Source organism: Pipistrellus kuhlii, unplaced genomic scaffold, assembly GCF_014108245.1.
Source record: "Pipistrellus kuhlii isolate mPipKuh1 unplaced genomic scaffold, mPipKuh1.p scaffold_m20_p_2, whole genome shotgun sequence".
In the NCBI taxonomy this organism is placed as follows: domain Eukaryota; kingdom Metazoa; phylum Chordata; class Mammalia; order Chiroptera; family Vespertilionidae; genus Pipistrellus; species Pipistrellus kuhlii.
In genome coordinates, this window is record NW_023425515.1 from 117739380 (window position 1) to 117763222 (window position 23843).

The following is a 23843-nucleotide window of genomic DNA, read 5'->3' on the forward strand; positions in this document are numbered from 1 at the left end:
AAAGCTAAATTTTAGTGTTCGTGTTTAGTTAGAGACTAATGGCAAAAGATAAAACACTCTGTTTTTGATGGCAGAACTTTATTGTATCATCTATATGCAGTCATTCTTGCTAATATTATTAGTGGTTGTTGTTTTCTTAATTGATTCTACAGAGAGGAAGAGAGAGAGAGAAACATTGATTGAATGCCTACCACAAGCCCCACAACCAGGGATCAGACACAAAATCTGGGTATATGCCACCCTTTGGTACACGGGATAACTCTCCAACCAACTAGACATACCGGCAAGAGTGGTATTATTAGTTCTTATACTTAGTTCTGAAGGCCCAGACCAGTCTAGTATATAATAGCTGGACGATAGATGGACTCACACATGGATGGACTGATGAATACATGGATAGATGCAGACATGCATGCATGCAGTTTTCCAGGTTGTCCTTTCTGGGTTGTGATCTCCACTGATAGACTAGAACTAGGGCAGGGGGTCATTATTCAATGCAGCTGGTCCTGTGATCAGCTGTGGTTGGTTTTGTTACTTAACTGGGCCTGGAGCTGAAATACAACTAAGGCCTAGATGTTATCTCTAGGGACGAAAGGGCAGGGGTCCAAACCTTATGACCAGCGATATGCTTGGGGAGGAAAGGCCATCCTGAGGATGAGGTTCCTCCCTCCTCACCCCCGGCACCTGGGGCTTTCCACCCTAGTGACCTTCTTGTACCTGGCTCATCGTCCTTGCTCTGCTCATGTCTGTCTAGTTGCCTACCACAATACCTGGAAGTTGTTGGGTATGGAGCAACAGTTTTAAGAGTTATGCTCCCTGGTTTACAGAGAAAAGAGGCGGAAGGGCATAGTAACTGAGGTAAAAAAGCAAAGCTGCTCCTCAGCCTGCCCAGAGGAACCTCTGTGTGGGTGGGGACACTTCATGCCCTCGGTTCTGGTCATACCCAGGGGCACAACTCTTGGGTTAAAGAATATTCAGTTATTTAACTATCAAACATCTCTTGAGCCCTTCCTGGTGCCAGGTGCTATATTACGTCTGTAAACACAGAGATAAATAAGGCATTATTTTTGCCTTCAGGGCATTCGAAGTCTGGTGGAGATCTTCTTGTAAATGTGTATTATCAGCGTGATGGATGAGGCCACGATCAAGGTGGGAACACAGAGGCGAGCTGCTGGTCTGTCTGATAGAACCAAAAGGGGGAATGACAGCTTCCCTAATACACAGGTGTGTGTGACAGGGTATCTTTATTTCAAGGTGAATAAGAAAGTGAAGGTGAATAAAGCATGTTACACAGCGCTTCCTGGCATGGTAAGGGGGCCGTTTAAACTTGACCCAATGTCATATCAAGCTGCTGAAGGCTGTTAGCAGAGAAATGAAACAATCTAGCTATGACCTTCCCTTTCCCCATCCTCCTCCTCTGCCCGTTCTTGGCACCAAAGTTCTAGGGAGTCTCAGAGACTGGCCATCAATTCCCTTCTCCACTGCACAGAAATGGGAAGGCCGAGGCTCAGAGAGGAGCACCAGTCAGTCTGGGGGCCACACCTGTAGTGGACTCACCCTGGTCCCTGGCATGCATCCAGAGCCTGACCCTTGAGTCATCCTGAATGAGGGCACCTCTGGGGCTCCCATTATCTGTGAAACCTGAAAAGCAGGAAATAAAGAGGTGGGAAAAGAGGGTGGGAGGCCTCTAAAAACCTTGGGAAGAAAAAGGTTAAAGAAGTAGCAATTAGTCAAAGGTGTCATGATAATGGTCAAGTAAAATGGAGGTCCCTGCAGAGGCCACAGGATTTGGCAGTTAACTCATCAATGACTTTAACAAGAACTGGTTCAGGAGAGCAAGGTTTCTCTCCCTCAGCACTGCTGAAGCCTTGGACCAGGCCATGCTTTGTTGTAGGGGCTGTTCTGTGCATCCTGGGATACTGGGCGGCATCAGTGGCCTCTAACCCCCTGCATGCTAGTCGCATCCTCCACAGTGATGACAACCCAATATGTCTCCAGATGTCGCCACACATACCTCAGGGTCGGGGTGGTGGCAACAACATCCCCTGTTAAGAACCAGTGTGGCACAGTGGCTACAGAAGTCACATTGCAATGGGTCTTTTGAGAGGTGTGACAGCCAGGAAAGGCAGGAGATGGAGTTCACTGGAGGGAGGTAGAGTTAGGGGGATGGTGTTGTTTTGTTTTCATTGTTTGTCAAACAAAAACACACGTGTTTGCCCTAGGGAAAGAACTAGAAAGATGGAAAGATTAAAGACAAGGGATGGTCTTCATTCGTTTAATAACTTCACAAACGTTAAATATCTCCAGTTATCAGGCTCAGTGCTAAACTCTACAGATGCCACAGTGAGCAAATGAGGGGTTTCTGGTTCAAAAACTATGGAACTTTTCAAAATGACAGCAGAGCGCTAAACCCCAAGTGTAGGGCCCTTCTAAGCAGAGGCCCCTGTGCAAGCGCCTAGGTTATATACCCATGAAGTGACCCTGATGCTGAATGGAGTAGGCATTGGCCCCACCTTACGGAGCTTCAGCCCCAGGGTCCAGGGCATGAGGTGGATAGAAGGGGAAGTATAAGCAGCTCCAGGATAAGGGGTGCAGGACTACTAGCACATACCTTAACCAAAAGCTTGGTTACAGAGGAAATGATGTGCAAGGTTTAAGCTGCAGTGGGGATTATCACCAGTTAACCAGACAAAGGGGAATGTAAAGAATGTTTAGATATAAGGAAGAGCGCGCAAATCCAGAATGAAGCAAGAATGGACCTTTATGTCTGAAGGACAGGATGGGGGAGATTCTTGGCAAGCGTCAAAATCATCAAGACTCTTACAGGACATTGAGTGTTTTGACTCCTTCCTACAGGCACTGGGAAGGCACGCACAGTTTTCAAGCAGAGTGTGTGTGATCAAACTTGCCTCTTAGAAAGATCATTCTCTCTGGGCTGAAAGAGGACCAGAGTGTGACAGACTGACAGCAGATAGGAGAGATGCCGGTGGCCTGCTCTCCCAGGTGATGGGACAGAATGAGAGAAATGGTCTGGACTTGATTAATTGGCTGTCAAGGAGGAAGTACTGATGATGATGATGCCCAGTGTCCTGGCCTGGGCAGCTCACTGAAGGTGGGAACTATCTGGACAGGAGAGAAAAGAAGATGGATTCTTTCATTTGGAACCCTTGAAGTCTGATAGCCTGTAGGAGTAAAAGGGGGCAGCTGGAAAGAAAGATAGTCTGGAGCTCAGAAATACAACTGGAGGTACAGATTTTGGAGTCACTGGTATCTGAATGCTACCTGAAGTCATGCTTGTTGTTGAGATAATTCAAGGAGCATGTGTAATTGCAAATGAGAACTGATTATGTTTTCCATGGCCCTGTAGGAAGTGGTTTGTAGTGATGACCAAGGCCAGACAGAAATGATCCAGTTCTGCCCAGCTGGTATGGGTCAGTGGTTGAGCATCAACCCATGAACCAGAGAGTCATGGTTCAATTCTGATCAGGTCACATGCTCAGGTTGTGGTCTTGATCCCCAGTAGGGGGTGTGCAGGAGGCAGTTCATTAGTGATTCTCTCTCATCATTGATGTTTCTCTCTTCCCCCCACCCTCCTGCTTTCCCTTCCTCTCTCTAAAATCAATATATGCTTATAGAAAGGTGCTTATAGACAGGTTCTCAGGAAAGTTCTGAAAGAGGTGGAGGGGAGAAAATTCAGTGCTTCTCCCCACACCCATGTCCACTTGCATTTCCCATGAAGGGTATCTCTGGAAAACCTGTCTCCTTCTGTTTTAGGAGACAAGACCTTGTTTCTATCCTTCTCCATGAGATACCTTTGTATCTTCTTTTTCCATCTGTCTGAAAAGGCATGATCTCCCTCTGGAGCTGAGATGGAGAAAACCTAAGTTAATTCTGCTTCTATTTTTTCTGAAATGAGATACAGCTTCAGAGATCCAAACTTTAAAATTAAGGCTCACAAAACAGTAAGCAGCTGTAAAGGCTAATGAAAGCTGCGACCTTGTGCTAAAGCCTGCAGAAGGCTCATTAGCACACACAGCAGAACGAATCCTGTGGGCCCCCAAGAGTCAGGCCAGCAGAAAGGGCATGGGTTTTGTCACTTCTTGGGGAGATGCTGTGATGCATAAAGACAGCACTTCCTGGCTTTGCATATTTTTAAAGCGTCTTGCCACTACATTCTCTAGCATTCTCCTTTTCCCAAGGCCAAATTGAAGTGCTGTTTGTTTGTTTGCTTTTTATGGTTTATTGGTGTGATAATAGTTGTTAAGACTGATAGAAAGATCCATTCTCAATGTTGAAATAAAATAGAAATCTCATATATGGTGATTGATGGCATGTGGCATTGAAATGGAAATTCAGTGATTTTTCAGTTCACAGTAAATAGCTTCTAACTGTGGTCCACAATAGAAAAGAAATCATTTGAGCCATGGAAACAATTTTGCTACTCAGAGGTATCTTATAAACCAGGTAATTGCAAAGTTATTTAAAAGAGCACTTGAAATTAATATTAAATGTTTACTTTTGGGTTTATTTCACATAAATGTGTTGGATTTATTCATTTATTTATTTTTAATCTTCACCGAAGGAGTGAGAATATTTTTTCCTTTGATTTTTAGAGAGAGCGAGTGGAAAGGTGGGGGGGCGGGATGGAAGGGGAGGGAAGGAGAGAAAAGAAAAAAGAGAGGAGAGAGAAAAACATCCATGTAAGAGAGAGAGATGGATTTGTTGCCTCTTCCCCTCACAAGTGGAAATCAAACCCACAACTCTCCAGTGTGCAGGCCGGTGCTCTGACCAGTAAGCCATACTGTCCGGGGCAAATGTGTTGGATTCATTTCATATAAATGTTTAATTCCCATAAAGGTTTTCCTTGCCGCCTAGCATACTAAATTATATAGTCAGAAATTTTTTTTTATTTAATATTAACCTAAATCAGATACAATTACTTAAATCTATTAGCAAGTCGGGTGTAAGAGACAGGACATTCAGAAATTCTGAATCAGAAGGCATCTCTACTTTTATTCTTGGAGTTTTGGGCTCGTTGGAATTATAAAGCCATCACGTTGTTAACATAGCAATTGTGCTGTTAGTCAGCTTTCTATTAACCAAAACTTCTGCACCAGGTAGATCTTACAAGGAACCCAGTAATGGCTGCTCTACTTGGTGGCAGGCAGCCCTGGGTGTTCCTCTAAAATTCTGACTAGAATTCTGAACCTAGAGCTTTCTCTCTCTGGTCTGTGAATTAAGCTCTGTTCAAAGACACATCCCTCAAGGAAAGGGAATATATTCAACTAACGTAAGTCATCTTTATTATATCCTCCAACTTGAAAGAGTAAGAAAGAGCCATCAATTGGGAACTCCTTTCTTAATTCAATACCCAAGTACACAGACCTTCATACAACACCCTCTACCCTCCTCCCTCCTGTCACATTAGGAGGGCTGTCTGCCCTCCATGTGAAAGGTAAGACCCTCTCTGTCCCTTGGATCCCAACCCCCTCTGCCTTCTCAGGGCACCTGTACTATCAGTTGAGACTTCTCCCTCAGAATATAGTTTCTCACCACTACCACCATCACCACCACCACCACCACTTAATCTGGATTCTTTTCATTAAATGTGTTGTTTTCTCCCATGAAAAAATATAAACCTCACGCCGGGACCGGTTTAGCTCAATGGATAGAGCGTCAGCTTGGGGACTGAAGGGACCCGGGTTCAATTACAGTCGGGGGCACGTACCTTGGTTGCGGGCATATCCCCAGTAGCGGGTGTGCAAGAGGCAACTGATCAATGACTCTCTCTCATCAATGTTTCTAGCTCTCTATCTTTCTCCCTTCCTCTCTGTACAAAATCAATAAAAAATATATATATTTAAAAAAAAAAAAAGAAAGAAAAAATATAAACCTCACTACAGCCTCCTTCAGTTCCAACTCTCTGTTCCCTTTAAAGTCAGGCTCCATGGACGAGTCCTCCATACTTGTTAGGTCCTTTCTCTCACCTCTGTTCTTAACTCCCTGCAGCCTGGTTTCTGTCCCACCAGCCCCTGGAAGAGCGCCAGGTGAGGTTGCTAATCACCTACCTGGCGCTAATCCCACTGGGCATTTTTTCAGGCCTCTTCCGGCCTTTGAGCAGCATGCAGACTGGGCACTCTGTTGGCCACACCAATTGCTTTGCTTCCTTAAAGAGAGGACAATCTTCCTGGTGTGACGATCTAATTTTTATCTGCCTCCATGCACAGCCTTTCCTCTAACTTCCTGGCAGGTTTGTCTTCTGTTGTCTTAGCATTAACTATTAGAATTCTATCAGGCTCCATCCTGATAACATAAGAAACATTTAAACCTGTAAGGAATTTTTGTGGGTTCACTTGAACCAGACTGCTGACAATTTCTGGGAAGCATAATCTCAATGTATTGGGATAATGCTCCCGAGAATGGTGGTTTTTCACCTTGTTTTATACAATCAAAGGAAGAGACATAAATGGGTTACATGAAACCCACTGGTGATAGATTAGGCAGGTGGCAGAAAGCAAAGTGGGGAAACTCTGAGAATGGATAAAAATTAAGATGATGGCACATACCTCTTTTACATAGGTGGGCATAGAATAGTTAACAGTCAGCAATTAACCAGACAACCAACCATGATGGAATTTGTGGTCTGCGGCTGCCCTTGTGCCATTTGTTGTGCCTGGAAGGGTTCGGAAAAAGGGAAGTTACATGTTACCCTGACATCCCATAGATATATCATCTTAGATGCAAAAAGACAATAGGCCCAGTAAAGTTGATACTGGCCTAGGACATGACTACCCACTAAAAACTGCTTTTTAATTAAAAGGTTTTAATTTCAGACCATCCTTTGTGGTTACTTTAGGTCTCTTGAGTTTGCAAGACCACCATGCAGACCTTCCCTGAGTTAGTCAGGTTAGCATGTTTCCCCTTTTCATCCACAATCCTAAACTCCCATCTCTTGTCATTCTATGTTCTCTCCAAACTCTTAGCTTCAAATATCATCTCCTGCAGACTTGTCATAAATTTCTATCGCTGGCCCAAAGGTCCACCCACTGAGTTCAATATCTAGCTGCCTATTTGATATCTCCACTCTGATATCACAAAAGCTTTCTGATTCAACAGATCCTAACCCTAACTCATGGTTTTCTTCTACCCTCCCTCAGTTCTTCACTGAATGTGCTGGCTCCCTCCCAGTGTTCCCCATGTCAATGACTGTGTAAATTGAGACCTGGGAGATATCCTGTGTACCTCCTCCTTCCCCCTCCATTCATTTAGGCTGTCTCCATAATCTGTCAACGTGTCTGCCTAAAAACCTGCTTGCCTACCTTAGCCCACGTGTCCATCAGCCTCTACCACATGTGCAAACAGCCTTCTGAGGCCTCTACTCAAACTGCCTCTTGCCTCCCCCAATTATTCTCAATATAATGATCAATGTGGTGTCTGAAATGTTCATTCACTCCTCTCCTCACCCACCTTAAAATGTACACTCTTTGATGGCTTCACATTGCTCCTCGGTTAAGGATCAAGATCCTGCCCTAGCTGGTTTGGCTCAGCCGATAGAGCGTCAGCTTTCGGACTGAAGGGTCCCAGGTTCAATTCAGGTCAAAGGCACATGCCCGGGTGGCATGCTTGATCCCCAGGTGGAGGCATGCAGGAAGCAGCTAATAATGATTCTCTCTCATCATTGATATTTTCCCCTCTCCCTTCCTCTCTGAAATCAATAAAAATATATTTAAAAAAAAAAAAAAAAAAAAAGATCAAGATCCTGTTTGGTGCCCAGCCCATGTGACTCAGTGGTTGAGCATTGGCCCAGGGACCAGGAGGTCACTGGTTCCATTCCTGATCAGGGCACATGCCTGGTTTGCATGCTCTAGTTGTGGGCTCGATCTCTAGTGGGGGCATGCAGGAGGTAGCCAGTCGATGATGTACCTCTCTCATTGATGTTTTTATCTCTCTATCCCTCTCCCTTCCTCTCTCCTTAAAAATCAATAAAAACATTTAAAAAAATAAAAATAAAAAAAGAAGAAGAAGAAGAACCATCACCTGTGTGGCCACTTGGCTGGCCCCTGCCTCGTTTCCCTCCGTTCTTCTTCCCTGCGCTCTCTCCACTCCAGCATCCAGGCGTCCTCCATTCTTCTGATCTGGGCACAATGTCACTTTTTCTTGGAAGCTTTTCCCAATGCCCTAATTTGGTGAGATCCCAGTATTACTGCCCCAAGTGACTCACCATAAAAGCCCTTCCTACAGTTACATCTTATAGATAGTTCTGTATGTGGTTAATGACTGTCTCCCCCAGCCCTTCCAGTCTTTAAGTTCCAAAAGGGCAGGGCCTTGATCAGTCTTTGCCCATCTCAGTACCCCAGTGCCTAATGCAGAACCTGGCTCAGAGCTGGCATTCAAATAATTTGTAAAATGAAAGAATGAATTTACATTTGAATATGGCTGAGTATATAGCATTTGTTTGTAAGAACAGATCTGGACAGGAATGAGATAGTACTGATGACTTAATTCCAGGGACTTGTGAAGGGGCTTCAGGAGGTAGAGTTGTGGGATCCCTTAACACACATGTGTCAAACACAAGGCCCGCGGGCCAAATCCGTCCCGCCAGGCCTTGCAATGTGGCCCGCACCGCGCTGTCATCACTGCACTCCGCTGCGTTTCCATCACAATGACAGTTTATGACTGTTCAGTAAACCATTCGGCCCGCGATTTAGGCTGGATTTTAGATTTTGGCCCCTTCTCTGATTGAGTTCGACACCCCTACCTTAACATGACCCGCGTGGTTCAGGGCCCACTCAGGGTCCGGTTTCTGGAGAAGACCGCACACTAAAATGAAGAGAGAGACTGGAAAAGAGTTAATTTGGGAAAATGGGGCCAAGCGGGAAGTCGCCTGGGAAGTCCACCTCTAGTGGGAAGACTAACCCCTGCTCTGGCCTTTTACCATTCCTTTTATTGATATTCTGGGACAAAGACATCTCTTAGGCAGGAAGTTCCAACAACAGAAAATCAACAAGAATTTACATATGATTAAAAATTAAAGTTGCCTCAACCACCACTACCTCAACTAGATGATGAATTAATAGCTCTGACCATTCAGAGCCATCAAGGTTGGCCAGCTCTTTTTACATTTTATTACCAGTGACATTAGGTTTTGGTTCCAGTCATAGAGTCAAGACAGAACTCCCAGGTTATCTCCTTCACAGTTTTGCGCTGTACCCAGCTCTACTTCCTTGTAAGTACTAATCTGGCTAACTCTCCAGAGTGATAACCTGAGGTGCTACAAGAATCTAGAGTGCCATCTAAACTGCCATGGAAGTCTATATCATTTCCAACTTCCTTATCATTTTATTATTATAGTCCAGCTCCTGAAAATTGTTGACCCAGTTTTAACATGCAAATTTTAATCACTATTGTGCTCCTCTAAGCTGTCAGCTCCTTAAGAACTCTGCGGTGCTCAGTCCTCAATGGAGCTCTAAGTAGATGATGGGTAGATTGGTGGATGAAAGAAGGAAAACAAAGATTAAAATTCTTATGACTTGGTGATCTCATCTAGGGCTCTCAAACTCAGAGCCCAAGAGGCCAGAATGATTAGAAAGGAAGAATTAGGACAAAGGTCACTATACTCACACGTGATATCTAAGTGCTGGGGACTGGGCTATCATTCAATCTAGAGGCATTCAGGTGGAAAATTCTAGCATCTGAGCCTGCTAAGGAGAACTTGTAGAGTCAAACTTAGCCTGGCAGAGATCAATTTGCAGCTTCTGACTAGTAAGGCATTATTGTTGAAAAGATGTCCATGTCCTAATCCCCAAATTTATGAGCATGTAATCTTTGATGACGAAAGGGACTTTTCAGCTGTGATTCAACTGTGATTACTCTGTATAACCTGGGTGGGCCCATTGTTATCACCAGGGTCCTTGAGTAGGCAGGAGGGCCAGAGTCAGAGAGGGGTTGCAGGTGCAGCTCTGCTGGTTTGGAACGGGCACAGGGGGTATGGGAAGCCTCTGGAAGCTGAGAAAGACCAGAGAACACTCTGCCCTTCTTCCAGAGGCTCACACTCCTGTTAACGCTTGCTTTTGGCCCCATGAAATGCATTTTGGACTTCTGACCACCAGAACTGTAAGATAATAAATTTGTGTTGTTTTAAGCCACTAAATTTGTGCTACTTTGTTATAGCAGCCATAGGAAGCTAATACACTGGTTAAGAGTATTGAGACTACAGAGACAGAATGCCTGGATTTAAGTTCTCGCTTTGTTATGTGCTAGCCATGTGACCTGGGGCAAGGTATGCAACTTATTGTACTTCAGTTTTTCCATTTGTACAATAGAAATGATAGTCCATACTACCTCAAAAGGCTGCTATGAAGTTTAAATGAATTAGCACATATACAGTTCTTAGAACCATGCCTGCATATTTTAGGCATAACATCAGCATTAGCTTATTAAATGACTATTTATTATTTACAGAAAAAAAAGCACAGACCCAGCAGGGTCCAATACTTTGTCCAAGTTCAGAGCAGAGCCAGAACTAGAACCCAGACCACTTAGCCCCTGTGCTGATTAGAGCTCTGTCATTACAATGCCGCAATATCACTTTCCTACCGAATCTCATTTTCAAAGTCAAATAGTAATTATAGCACGTGCCCTTCAGGAGGGCTTAGCTACATGTTACAGCTATGATTAGCCTGGAGGTCCTCATACCCTTTCAAGAGAAAAGAAACATTAAGGCCCTCATTAGAAATCATGTGTGTTTAACTAATGGGGAAGAATTTTTCAACCAAGCTAATGGGGAAGAATTTCCTCTGACTATAGTTGAGTCACTGTTGTCTTGTCCCCTTCAAACATTTTTTATAAGAAAAATGAAACCCAGACAGAATCAGGCAGTGCATCTAAAATGGAATGGATGGGCTGCCTGGCACAAGCCAGTGGGAAAATTCTGCAGACACTTCTGGCCTAGACTCCAAAACAGTAGCCTGACTTCCAAGAAGCCAGCTCCACCTTGACTCTGGAGGACTTGTTTAAAACATTGTCTCAGAACCTTGGCTTCATTCAACACCTGGGTGCTACCAAATGACCCCATCCAGGTAGCTAAACATCCCTGTAAAAGAAGCAAGTCTTCTTAGGGAAAATAAATTAAGAGCCTCTCAGACGCTCATTCTCAGCGGAGCCAGTGGCTGCATTCCAGACCCCTGACGTTTGCTCAGTTGTGTGATCTCAAGTCTCCTCCTGCAGATGAGAACACAGTTCAGAAAGGACTTCAAGACTGCTGAGTCCAAGTTTAGAACCTCCGATACTGTGAATTTCCAAACGTGCAGCTGTAACTTAAAATGCTTTGGAATACAGTTTCTAGCAGTTTCCAGAATGCTGACCAAAAGTTCTTTTTCTGGCAATGAAGCCCACTCCTAGCATGTGGTGTTGATGTTGGGGTATCATGAGCTGACTGTTTTCTAGCCCAGCTCAATGAAGAGAACTGCAAGTGACAATAGCATCGAATTTAAAATATTTACACTGACATCTGGGTGTCCAGATCCTAACGTGTGAAGATCTGGCACTTTAAACACTAGTTGCAGATACTTGAGGAGGGACCAGAACCTCTACTGCGAGGAGAGCACTCCTTTCCATAGGCCCTGATGGAAGACTGTGAGAAGCCTCTAGCCCTTCCACAATTACCCAGGACACCTCATCCCAATGGGGGATAGAGAATGCTGGGTAATGGAGAGGTTGTTAAAGAATTCCTAAGAACTTCAAAAATACGAATGCCTCAGATTGCTGAGGCCCACTGAGTTTGTGTTGGCCATTCCTGGAACGTCCGTCACACAGGTGTAGTTCTCCCCTTTGGTGTCCTTCCCATTCTCTGGTGAATTCTACCCGGTCACTATGTGGAGCCTGCCCACTGTCTGTCCCCACCCCCTGCTGTTGCATCATCTCAGGTTCATGGCCTTGGTGTGTTTCACTAAGATGTGGTTAAATTATGTGCCCGGCAATAGGAGTGTCCCTTGGGTTCCTGTTCAGTTGACATTCCAGGGCCAATAGGCCAGTAGTGATGGGTGGAGATGAGAAGAAGAGCAGCTATTGTTCTTTGCAGACAGACAAGCTTCTTGCATTTCCCTGGGGCCATGGGCTTCTTTCTATTCTAACAGCTCTGCACAATCGTGGCAGGAAGCAGGCTCTAGCCTCAGGGTTGGAGAGAAAGGCAGAGGCCAAGGTCCCAAGTGTGGAGGCCACAAGGAAAGAAAGGGACTTCTGTGGGGAGCAGTCCCTTGCCTGAGGCACTGGAGGAGCCGGGGGAGGGGCCTGCAGGAGGAAGAGGGAGGGTCCACTGGTGCGGTGATGTGACGTGAGGCGCCTGTCCTGGGTTGAAATTGAGGAACTGAGGCTATGGTCTAATCAGTCCCTCACAGCCCAGGATGGAACAGGAACTCGGGCCACCGGCTCGGCCTCATGTACCTACGAGGGGAGAGATTAATGACCCAAGGAGGATATGATATGGTCCAAAAACTTTTCCTGGACTTTTTCCGCAGGCGGCTAAGCCAGAGGCCTACCGCAGAGGAGTTGGAGCAGAGGAACATTTTGAAACGTGAGTGACTAAGCCCATGGCAATCCTGATGTCTGTGTGGTGGCTTTTGTTATGATTTAGTGGCCGGCCCCAAGGTCTGTCCTCTGTGCCTGGGTGGAAATGGTTGGGAAGGTGGCGGCTGAGGCTCCATCCCTGCATGTCAGGCCAGCCAAGGCCAGCTCCCCACCGAGGGCAGGTTCCAATCCACGTGGCTCCTTAGAAGCTCCAGACACCCCTTTCCTCCCTGTGGGGGGCTGTAAGTCAGAGAGAAGCTGAGAATGTGTTGTGAGAGCACAGGCCACCCAAGGATTGTGAAGGTGAGTTAGTGTGACCTTTAAACCAGAATTGCCTTGAAAACTGCAAATACTACATGGAAGGCAAAAATAAGGCAAATGGCCATTTGACACCTGGGACTAGAAAATGTGACTTTCCGTTGCATCTGGCTGCTGCTGATCAAACTCTCCTCCCTCTGAATACTGAATTTAAAGTCTAGGGAAGTGTTCCAAAAAAAAAAAAAAATACTTTATGTTCATCTCTCATTGCCCCCTCCCCAAAAGCTGGCTGCTGGGATATTACCTAATGCCCTCATTCAAGAAAAACTCCCTCACTGTGGCTGTGGCTGTGGACAGAAAAAACAAACCAGCCCCTTGTTTGGCTTAGGACACAGATATTTGACTATATCCAGAGAATCCACTTGGTGCTTAAAAATGTATAGATATATAATTTTAATATTGCATAATGTATCATGGACACGGGTACAACAATTAAACAGTAAAATCTCTGCTCACATTCTACTCAGCTATTGCTACCACTCTCACAAACACGTTTCGCAAGATGGCCAACAAGTATTCTTTGTGTAATTCACTACCCTGTCTTCCTACGCGTACATCCCCTGCTAATTTCTCTCCAGAAAAGAGAACTAGAATTTCATAGAAATGCTCAACTGTGCACGTGTACACACGCTCACACACGCTCCAATCATGTGAAAGCTGTTTGCGTGGGAGGGTATTTCCACTTAAAACAGACTGAAATGTTCTTGGTTTTACCTTTCTCCCCTTAGTCCCTGTGGTCTTTGACCTGGTCAGCGTGGGGTATTTACTGAGGGTGAGCTGTTCATTTCCCCTGGGAAGGCTGGGGCCGAGGCAGCCCCTCCAGAGCTCTCTGCATGGTGACTGCCCTTGGCACCCTGCCCTCAGGCCTCTGCTTCCGTCCTCAGTGGCTGCTATATTTAGGTCTGGCCTTTCTCAGTCTAGAGTGCACCTCACAGACTTCCTAGTTCTCTAGGAATTTATGTATATATTTCTAACAAGGGGCACCCACTAAGGTTTGAAAGCTTAATATGCTGTAAATAGAGTTAGAACTTCTTTCAGATGATTTCTATGGTCAATAAAGCACTTTCGGCCCCAACCAGACACCTGATCTATTATAAACTCTCTGTTGGAGAGAAAGAAAAACAGAAAAGCTTCTGTTTATTCTTAAAATAACAAATCGGATAAATGTGCTTTCTCCTCCCTCTGCCTTTTCATCCCCACGCACAGGCCTACAGAGATCTGTTGGCTTCTGAAGGAATGTCTATACATGGGCTAGACTATATTGGGGGTCTCTCACGGACTCCTAAACCCAAAGAGGCTAAAAAACTTCAGGTTTCAGAAATTAGTTCTCAGCAAAAGCAAGGGTTTGAAAAGAGGTGGTGCCAAAGCCCCAGCTCACCTCTGGCTTCCCGAAGGCACCGCTCACACCCCACAGCTCACTACCACCAACCTTTCTATCCTTCCCCCACCACCACCCCCTCTAACCCAGACCCCTGGGAGATCGTGGGTTGGCTCCTTGCCTTGGGTTTTTATCGCCATCCAGAAAAATACATCTTAGAGGCAGTTGCTCATGTCCAGGAAGCCTGGGGGAGGCTTAGATTCAGGAGATCCAGGAAGCTTAGATTATGTCCATGTTTCCTTCTTGTTCCTCCTTGTCCTATTCAAATAGCTGAATATTAAAGAACCACTTGATTCAAACAGCTCGATCATTTCGCAGTTCCAAAACTTGTTGAAAATAAACCCATTTTTCCCCTTCATTCTAGAACATTGTTTCCTACACGTTTTTCTTTATTCCCATCTGATTGTGAAACAAAGCTTATTTTCTGAGTTTAAATCCTGTGAGGAGCCATCTCTCCGAAGGTGCTAGGGAGGGCACTCAATGAAGCAGGTCTGGGTCTGGCATCCAGCCCACCCCGTCAGCCCCGTGGTCAGTGCTTGCTTTGTCAGCAGCCAGTGAGGCACTGTGCACACCTGAGCACACAATGAGCACACTGATGGTGGCAGCGGGTGTGATGACATCGTGGGACTGCCCTGGCCTCTCTCCCCAGTTGCCTAGTGGGGTTGCCTTGGTATCACTGGCCTGAGAAAACATTACCCTGCGTTTGTAAATGGCTTTGAACTAAAGATATAGATTCCATAGGTGGTCTTGGGGCTCGGTCCCTGAGAGGGACCTGGGAATTGCACATAGGAGATGACAGCTCTGTGTTCTGTCACAGAATGCCACTCAAGGTTTGGAAAGGGGCCTGTAGGGTGAGGAAGCCCTGACTAGAGCCTGAGGCCAGTGACCAGTAATAAGGAGGAGGGCCAGACACTAGGGCAGTGTCCCTAGTGAGAAAAGAGTGGTGCTGTCTGTCTCATTGGCCCTGTAGCCTGTGAGCAGCCACTTCATCCTCTGGGCTTTCCCATCCTCATTTACAAACCCAGAGTGGGAGGTGGTTTCTCAGCCCCTCATGTCCTTAATACTCTGCACATTTTAACCAAGTGCCCGAGCGGCCCCTGGCACCCCCTCCCAGACTAGACCTTTCCCTCCCTGCCACCTGCAAATGCAGCTGTCTGAGCTCTCCCCTTCTTCTGAGTCTTGCTGTCTGCCGCCCAACTTATTTATCTCTGTAAGGTTAGTGCATACTAAGATGTTAATGGCTAACTATTTTAACGGGCTTTTACCCAAAAGAAATTTGCATTTTTATAGGAATTCTGAGAGGGAGATCAGATCTTTACATCCTAAGGAAGGAGCTTTTGTGTGGGTGGCTAGGGGCACTGTGGGGCAGGCTACTGTGGGGACCTCGGCCCATGGCAGGCCATGGCATTTCTGGTGCTGCCCCCAAACAGCATCCTGATCCCCGCAGGGATCTTGCCCCTGAGCTCTGCACTGAACAGCATGGTTCCACCCGCGGGAGGAGTGGCTGTGGCTGCTGCCTGCCGTCAGGGCTGACAGGAGGGCAGGGTGGGACCCACTTCTGTGCACAGGGGCTTCCCTCTGTTAAAGATCTGCCCTATATTGAAACAACTGAATTGCAAGTGTGCATGATACGATACATTAATTCAGTTATTGAAATACAATTAAACACTAGTGATTTTTCTCAAGATCCAGCAGGTAGAAGCAGAGACCTTTGCCTCTCATGCTTTTAAACAATATTAAACTTAGAGCCATGCTTCCATTCCTTCCCCAGAAAGAAGAGATGTTCAAGGTCATTCCGTTAGCTGGAAAGGAGAAAAAAAGCCCCCGGGTTCTGTCCTGCAAACCTCTGCTCCCTTCCCCAGGCCCTCTTAGCTGCGGCTCTATAAACATCTGATGAGCAAGTCACCCACATAGTAAGCTGGTAAGGTGCAGGCTCCGGGCCTGTTCCCTTAAGGCACTCCTTAAAGGTCCCAATGCAGGCAATTGTGCCCCACACGCTGGCCACACGCATGCTCAGTGGACTTCTCGGAAGATTCAAAGAATTAATGGAAGCAGGGCTTGCGAAAGGTGAGCGTTTAGAAATTCCTCTTTGTGCAGCCAGGCTGGCCTTTGCATTCCTCCTCTTGTTTCTGCACAGGTGAAAGGCACCCCGACTCCCACAGGGCACTGAGCCCTGTGGGGACTGTGAGGCTGGGGCAGAGTGGAGGGAGGCCCACCTCACTGCTGACAGCACCCTGATCTTTTAGGACCTCCTTCCTTGTCTTACAAGCTACACCTCTCATCCAGCAATGCTGCCGGGAGACTGGAAACCCCAGGTGACAGAAAGGAAACAAAATAGGCAGGTCAGTCTGCTCACCACCAGTTTGAAAGTGCCCCCAGAGGCAGAAGCAAGGCCAGGGTAGGAAGCACGCTTTCTCTTCCCCTCTCCTAACCGTGAGGTGCTCGGCCCGGAGCCTCGAAGGCTCATAGTATGCCTCTGTGTGCAACACTGTCAACAGAATCTAAAGCATCTTAAATGTTTCTTTCAGCTCGGAACGAACAAGAGGAACAAGAGGAGAAAAGAGAGATCAAGAGGAGGCTAACTCGAAAGGTGAGAAAGTTCTTGAGCGCCGGGCAGGAGAGGGAGGGAGGCCGTTTGCTCCTGTGCCCTCTGCTGGCCTCAGTGGTCTGCAGCTGCCTGGCCCACTGGGAGAATCTCCTCTGGCAGAGTGGGCAACTATCTTGGCTCTCCAGGACCTCTCCACGGGAGCATGGTCAATGCAGCTGCATGACCTTCGGTCTTGTCTGGTGACATTCTGTGTTGCTTGATTTTTGTGATGCTCACCCGCCCCCAAACAACTTGATGTCAAGTGCATTACATTTTCAATGACAGTGTGTATTTTATTTTTAAAAGTGTACCATTAGCCATCAAGCAATCGGAAACTCATAGTCAAAGCAGTAGTTTAAATATAAGTTATTTGCTATGACCTTGGGAACATTTGAATTTTCCTTGCCTCTCTGACACTCTTCCTTAACTATTAACTAAGAGCAGTTTAACTTGATTATGCTAAATCAATTTGGAGTATTGAATCAGGAAAAAGCCTAAAGTACTGATAAATTTTTGAAGATGTTTGAAAAGCACTTAAGATAGAAGACATAAACTAGAATTTTTATATATTTTTAACCCCAAAAATAGATGGCTTGGCAATGCACTGTAGACCCAAATGGGTTTAATCCTACATGAGTGGTCTCTTTAATAAGAAACTCTTATTGAGGCTGTTCCTGGATGCTGTTGGCAAGTTTAATTAATTGAGGACACACAAGATATAATAGTATGTTCTGTCAGACGAGAGTGGTTGCAGTCAGCCTCCTGCAGTGCCCAAGGTTCTCAAAACTCAGAGACAGTTAAGAGTCCCATTAAAATTAATTTTTAAAATGTTTATTAATGGATGCTTCTCCCTAGAAATATTATGCAAAGGAAGACATTCAAAGATCCTAAAATATCACACCAATTACAAAGGTGATGACTCCTGTTTCTCAATGCTCTCCTCTCCCTTAGCACATCCCAGGCTTCTGGCGATGAGCCAAATGCCATCCCAATGAAAAGGAGCAGGATACACAAGTGCCTGAAACCAGTGACAGGCTGGCATGCTCCTGGTGGGAACTAGAGCAAGAGCTAGGTGAGCTCACTTCATTAAGGCGCCCTCACCTCAGCCACCATCTGATTCTTTACCTTATGACCATCCAGTCTTTGGACACAGGGCACCCTTTGTCCTGAGAGTGAGGAGTGAGGACGATGGGAGGGAAAGGATGTTAGCTTATTCAAAGTGTAACCTTGAAATGGCTACAGTATCAAAAAGTGGTTCATTTCTGATACAGAAAGGTCTAGACATTCAGAAAAATTTGAAAATCCAGTTTTCATAAAGTTCATTGGAGTTGGTTGCTGGCACCCAAAAATTCTTCTAAAGGTCAGGGTTTCTAAAAACTAATAATAGGTAAACATTTAAGTACCCATTTAATTCTTATCTCTTTAAAAGAAGTATATAGCCTTGTTGGTGCGGCTCAATGATTGAGCATCAACCCATGAACCAAGTTCTCGGTTTGATTCCCAATCAGGGCATATGCCCAGGTTGCAGGCTCAATCCCCGATAGGCAGGAGGCAGCCAATCCATGTCTCTCTCATCGATGTTTCTATCTCTCTATTCCTCTCCCTTCCTCTCTAAGATCAATTTAAGAAATCCTATTTTATAGGATTTATAGTTTTGTAGAGAAGAACTGCATCATTTGGCTCGGGGAGAGGGAGGAGGGTTTCCTCTCACACCATCTCCCCTGGGGTGGTTGCACAGGGACAGGGACCTCAGAAAGCCCGTCATGTTTGCAGGTCTCCCAGAGAAGGTAAATGCTCTTCCTCCTCCTGGTTTCCTGTCCTTCCCCGGGACTGGCTTGGGGAAATAGAAATAATGAGCTGAGTTGAGAGGTCAGTTTTAAGGGAGAGACTAGAAGCAGCTTTCACCTCTCTTTTTGTGGAGAGAGATGTGAGCTCCCAGAAGGTGGAAATGTCCTGTCCCAGGAGAATCAGGGCTGCTCTAGGGCAGACCAGAACCACCTGGAGGGGGAGCTCCATAGTCCAGGCAGGTGGGCCCTGCCGTGGCCCAGAGGCCTCTGATCCCCAGGTCTTCCTCCACTGGCCTGGAGGGAGCTACGGCTGCCTTGGTCCTGTCTGCAGCCTTGCAAACCCTTCTCCATCCCATTCAGTACCAGCCAGACAGGCATCTAGTCATGCCTGCCCTGGCGGGCCGTTGGCAGTGAGTGGAGCGCTCGGCACCAGGGAGGTGCGTGACAACAGCATGAGACGGTGAACAGCCAGGTGGCTGGGCTCCCTGGGGGGTGTGTGTGTGTGTGTGTGTGTGTGTGTGTGTGTGTTCTCTAGGCCAGTGTTTTTCAACCTTTTTTGGGCAAAGGCACACTTGTTTCATGAAAAAAATCACGAGGCACACCACCATTAGAAAATGTTAAAAAATTTAACTCTGTGCCTATACTGACTATATATAAAGTAATTCTCTTGAATAGGAATCAAATAAACACAAAGAAAGTATTTTATAATTACTTTATTATGAAATATTAAGTAAACAAAATAGTGAAAAATTATAAAATTCTTGTCTTGTCTGCACCTACGGCACACCAGGCAACATCTCGAGGCACACTAGTGTGCCGCGGAACAGCGGTTGAAAAACGCTGCTCTAGGCCATTGCAGTAGGATTGCATCTGACTGCGTCTCCCATTAATAGGACTAAATACAGTCCAGGGCCTAGAGAAAAAGTTGCTTTTAAATAATATGGGTGAAACATGAATTGACAGCATCCGAAGGAGAGGGCAGCTGCTTTGCTCCAGAAGAAAGGAGCCCAGGGACAGGAGGAGGCAGTAGAAACATCAGCCTTAGGTAACAGAAGTACAAAAGCGGGTGTTGGTGGGCGACATCGGGAGATGGTTGAGTTCTCACCGCAGAACAATCCGAAAGGCCCATCCGAGGCTTCCTTTGCAAAAACGGGGCCTAGCTCTGCCTTCCTGGGCTGGCCTTTTGTTTCACTTGACCTTCCTGAGGACTGGAGTCTCCTCCGACCTTCAGACCATGTTTTTGTGTCTGAAGCATTTTTTGTATGTGAAATGATGCACTAGCTCGTCTTTCAGAGAGCACTACATTTGACACAGATGTGTACTCACAAATCCAAAATAAGGTAAAACCTTTGTGTGAGATTCCTGTCACCGTGATGCTAGAAGTGAGACAAATGTGAGGAAACCCTCAACAGACACCCATTCACCCCCGGACAGGCTGCTTGCAGAGACCAAGACACTGGCATGTTACCAGAGACAGCGAGGCTGAGCACAGGCCTGGAGGAGGCTCCAGCAATAATGGAGCTCGGTGAACAGTAAAACACTCTCTCTCTCTCCTAGAAAAGTGCGGGTGCAGGAGCAGAGAGCCTTGCCCCTCCCTTGCTGCGTGATGCATAGTGGCCTCTCGGGACCTCATTTTGCTCACCTGTAAACCCACGATGGGCAAGTGATCCAAACTCCTCTTTGTGACCGTGCCCCTCTTCCTCCCGCAGCTCAGCCAGAGGCCCACAGTGGAAGAACTCCGGGAAAGGAAGATCCTCATCCGCTTCAGCGACTACGTGGAGGTGGCTGACGCCCAGGACTATGACCGCAGGGCCGACAAGCCGTGGACCCGCCTCACCGCTGCCGACAAAGTAAGGAGAGGGTTGAGGAGAGGGGGGCAGGTGCCCACGCCCAGGTTTCTCCCCTACCCTGGATTCCTCGTTGCTGCCTGGGACGCTGCATTAAAACGAACAGCAAAGCCATGGCCAGGGTCTCAGGAATGGAGCCCTCAGTGCCCACGGGGCAGGTTGGGAGTGCCATGTCCCCACCACCTTTCACCAGGGCTCCAGATAATTGGGAGCGGTCACTGAATGGATTCCTCACGGCTCTAGAGAAGGAGCAAGATGGACATGTAATATTGTGCCGTTTTACGGGAGAAGGAAAGGCAGTATGGAGATACTGCCCAGAGAAAAGAACGGCATCTGTGGGGTACCCAGTTGACCTTCTGAGCAGGGCCATTGGCTGTAGCACCCCAGGGGTGACCCACAACCAAGAGGGGCTGAGGCCACTGTCCTAGCAAAAACACAAAGCACAGAGACAGCAAAACATGTCCCTGCACTAAACCTCCACTGACTAGAAAGCAGAATACAAACAATCTGAAGTTGAGTTTGTATTATAAGAAACGCAATGATGCACATGATACCATTCTTCCCTGCCCATCAGACCTCGTATTAGAATTAAACTCTGCTTGGTCATTGTTTGGGATTCTAGTCCAGTCCCCATGAGAACTGGAGGGCAGGGGAGCCACTGCACGTAAGGACACTGATGAGGTCAGAGGCAGAGACCTCCCGGAAACGGCCTCCCACATGGGGTCAACCCCCAGATCCTGAAGAGTGGAAACTCTGCCCTCCTCTTAAATGCAGCACATCTCTTCCCTGTGCAGCAACTTGGTGAGGCCCAGGAACTGGCTGTTCCAACTTCACCCTCAGGTGGGAATGTATGCACAGGTGACTGGGGTCCCTCCGCCAAAGGATTGGATTTATACCGGTTGCCCACAGTACTTAACTAAATTTGACCGAGCATAAACTAAACACAGAGACAAATATTAAGATGCACGAATCACACACGGTTTATTTACCAGAGTCCTGGTGCTTTCCAGAAGCCTAGGCAGGTCACCTGGAGATCCACGCCGACAGACACACACACCGGATAGGAACACGCCTCGGAGCGTCTCAGTCCCCATCGAGGCCTCAGAGGTTCGGCTCACGGGCAGAGGGACAGCTCACTGCGGCAGAGCTTCACGCAGTATCTCGGACAGGGAAAGAAGGGAGCGGAGAGAGCACGGCGGGTGGAGGAGCCCTTGTGGTCTCTGACCAGTGCCTCCAGGTCCCTTCTTTTATAGCCATTTCTGGGTGTTCCCTTGTTCCTTCTGGGGGTAACCAATGGGTCTTCAGTACTTTTTGCCTCGCTTTTCAACTTTCCAGATAAGCACATGTTAGGGCGTTCACACAGTCAGGGCTCAGAGTCACTTTAAAACTTAAGTTTTACAAAATGGATTCAAGTCACACAAAATGGAGTTACTTATACTAAGCCTTAAACACATTTCAAATAATTTCTTTTACTTAAAATAAAATCAGAATAAGATCAGAAATACAATTCACACTTAAACTCATAAAAATAAATGTTTTCACTCCTATTTTAAGTCACACAAATAATTATTCTCACACTGTTTTAAATCCTTAAAATATAAATCAAACATCACACTAATATAACTATAACACTGGCCCAGACAGAACCTGCCCCCCAGGTGGTGGTGTCTGTATTGTCCCCAGAGGAGGGTCCTGGCCCTGGTTCTCTGGCTCACACTGGCTGCCGTGTGCTTGCTCACCAAGGGCAGGGGAGCCACAGGTGTCAAGGGCGACTCCAGCTCTGGGGAGCTGTTGGGTGGGGAGTGGACCCAGCGCCACCCAGGCTGCTGGGGATGGGAAACCCAACAGGGTCTTCCTTCTAACTGGCCCTTAGATGCTCACATGCCTTCCTTTCAAGAGGAGCCACTGTGATGCTCCCTGAAGACTTCTCCAGCCTCCAACTCTCAGTGCTTTGACATTCCCATGAAAGCAAATGCCGACCTTAGAAAGAGCTCCGTGGAAGGGCACACATTTAAAAATCCTGCCCCTGGCATTCCTGTGTTCCAGACACTCCTCACCTGTCCCTTTGCCTGGTTCCCCAGCCCTGCAGGTGGGCTGCAGCCATGTGAGTGGGCAATGCTGGAAGGATGAGGCTACTCAAGTTTACCGCAGAGTGTACTAAGGGTCTTCAAGACGTCCCATCCACCCGTATGGTGAAAAAGACTGCCTCAGCTTCAAGAGTCATGAAAGAGCAGAGGGTTTACAAATCAAAGGGAAGGAGGGTGACCCTCCCCTCCTAGAAGTATCTACTGTGAGGCACTGAATGGCTGTGATGAGTTCAGATTGTTTACCTAAGGAAGGTGAGAGGTTGGCACATTATTTTTTAAAGTATGTTATTTATTTATTTAGAGAGGAAAGGAGAGTGATAGAGAGATAGAAACACTGATGACAGAGAAACATCATCGATCGGCTGCCTCCTGCACACCCTTCTCAGGGGATTGAGCCCTAAACCTGGGCATGTGCCTTGACCTGGCATCGAACCAGTGGCCTCTTGGTTCCTGGGTCAATGCTCAACCACTGAGCTACATTGGTCAGGGACATTTAAGTGTATACATATATAAGGAGCCCAGGAGTGTGGGCAGGTGTGCACACTATGGATGTTGGAGGAAACAGCTCTGTGAAGAAAGAAAGAAGACAGTACCTTGGGCAATAGCCTATGCAGAGTCATTCACGGTTTAGATTTAAGGGCAGTAGGTCTAAAGGATATCTCAGGTGATTAGTTTTTTTTCTCCCAGTGAAAACTCCACTTTGTATGGCTTTGTAAAAGGAAAAAAAGAAATAAAATAAGAAGTGAGCTCCTTCCCATCTGCCCCCTCAGCATACTCATGGGCTTCTCTCCATTCCAGGCTGCCATTCGGAAGGAGCTGAATGAATTTAAAAGCACTGAGATGGAAGTTCATGAGCTGAGTAGACATCTAACAAGGTTAGTATCGAAGTGTATTTTTCCTTCTCAAGTTGTAATATCTATTTCCAAACGACTTACCTGTTTCTCGGTCTAAGTGGTGTGGTGGGCACGTGAAGGAGAAGATAAATGTTTGCTTTCAGTTCCCACTGTGGCCACTGAGACTGGGGTGGGGTGAGGGCCATTCAGGCCCAGGCTGATAGCCACTTTTAACTCATTCAAACTGAAGAGCCAAGTGCCATAACCCTGAGGTGAGGTTCACAATACTTAAGCCGAGGAGAAAAGATCGTTGTCAATTGAACGCCAGTTGGCAGGGGCCAACCCTAGTTCACTTCTGTGATTCCCTGTCATTCTCCCAGGTGGTCTTGTGTGGTGCTGCTTGGGGAACTGAACTCAGAGAGATAATGAGCTTATGTAGGGT

General features: G+C 46.6%; 1 protein-coding gene across 7 annotated transcripts in view; it reads left to right on the forward strand.

Annotated features, from left to right (window-relative positions):
• PHACTR1 (phosphatase and actin regulator 1) overlaps positions 1–23843 on the forward strand; it is a 532833-nt gene that overhangs the window by 505474 nt on the left and 3516 nt on the right. For all 7 annotated transcript variants that reach the window (XM_036447917.2, XM_036447915.2, XM_036447916.2 and 4 more), the window contains 4 exons: positions 12516–12571; positions 16789–16850; positions 20344–20484; positions 23367–23443. In XM_036447917.2, coding sequence (XP_036303810.1) covers positions 12516–12571; positions 16789–16850; positions 20344–20484; positions 23367–23443 — 336 coding nt within the window. The remainder of the gene's footprint in view (positions 1–12515; positions 12572–16788; positions 16851–20343; positions 20485–23366; positions 23444–23843) is intronic.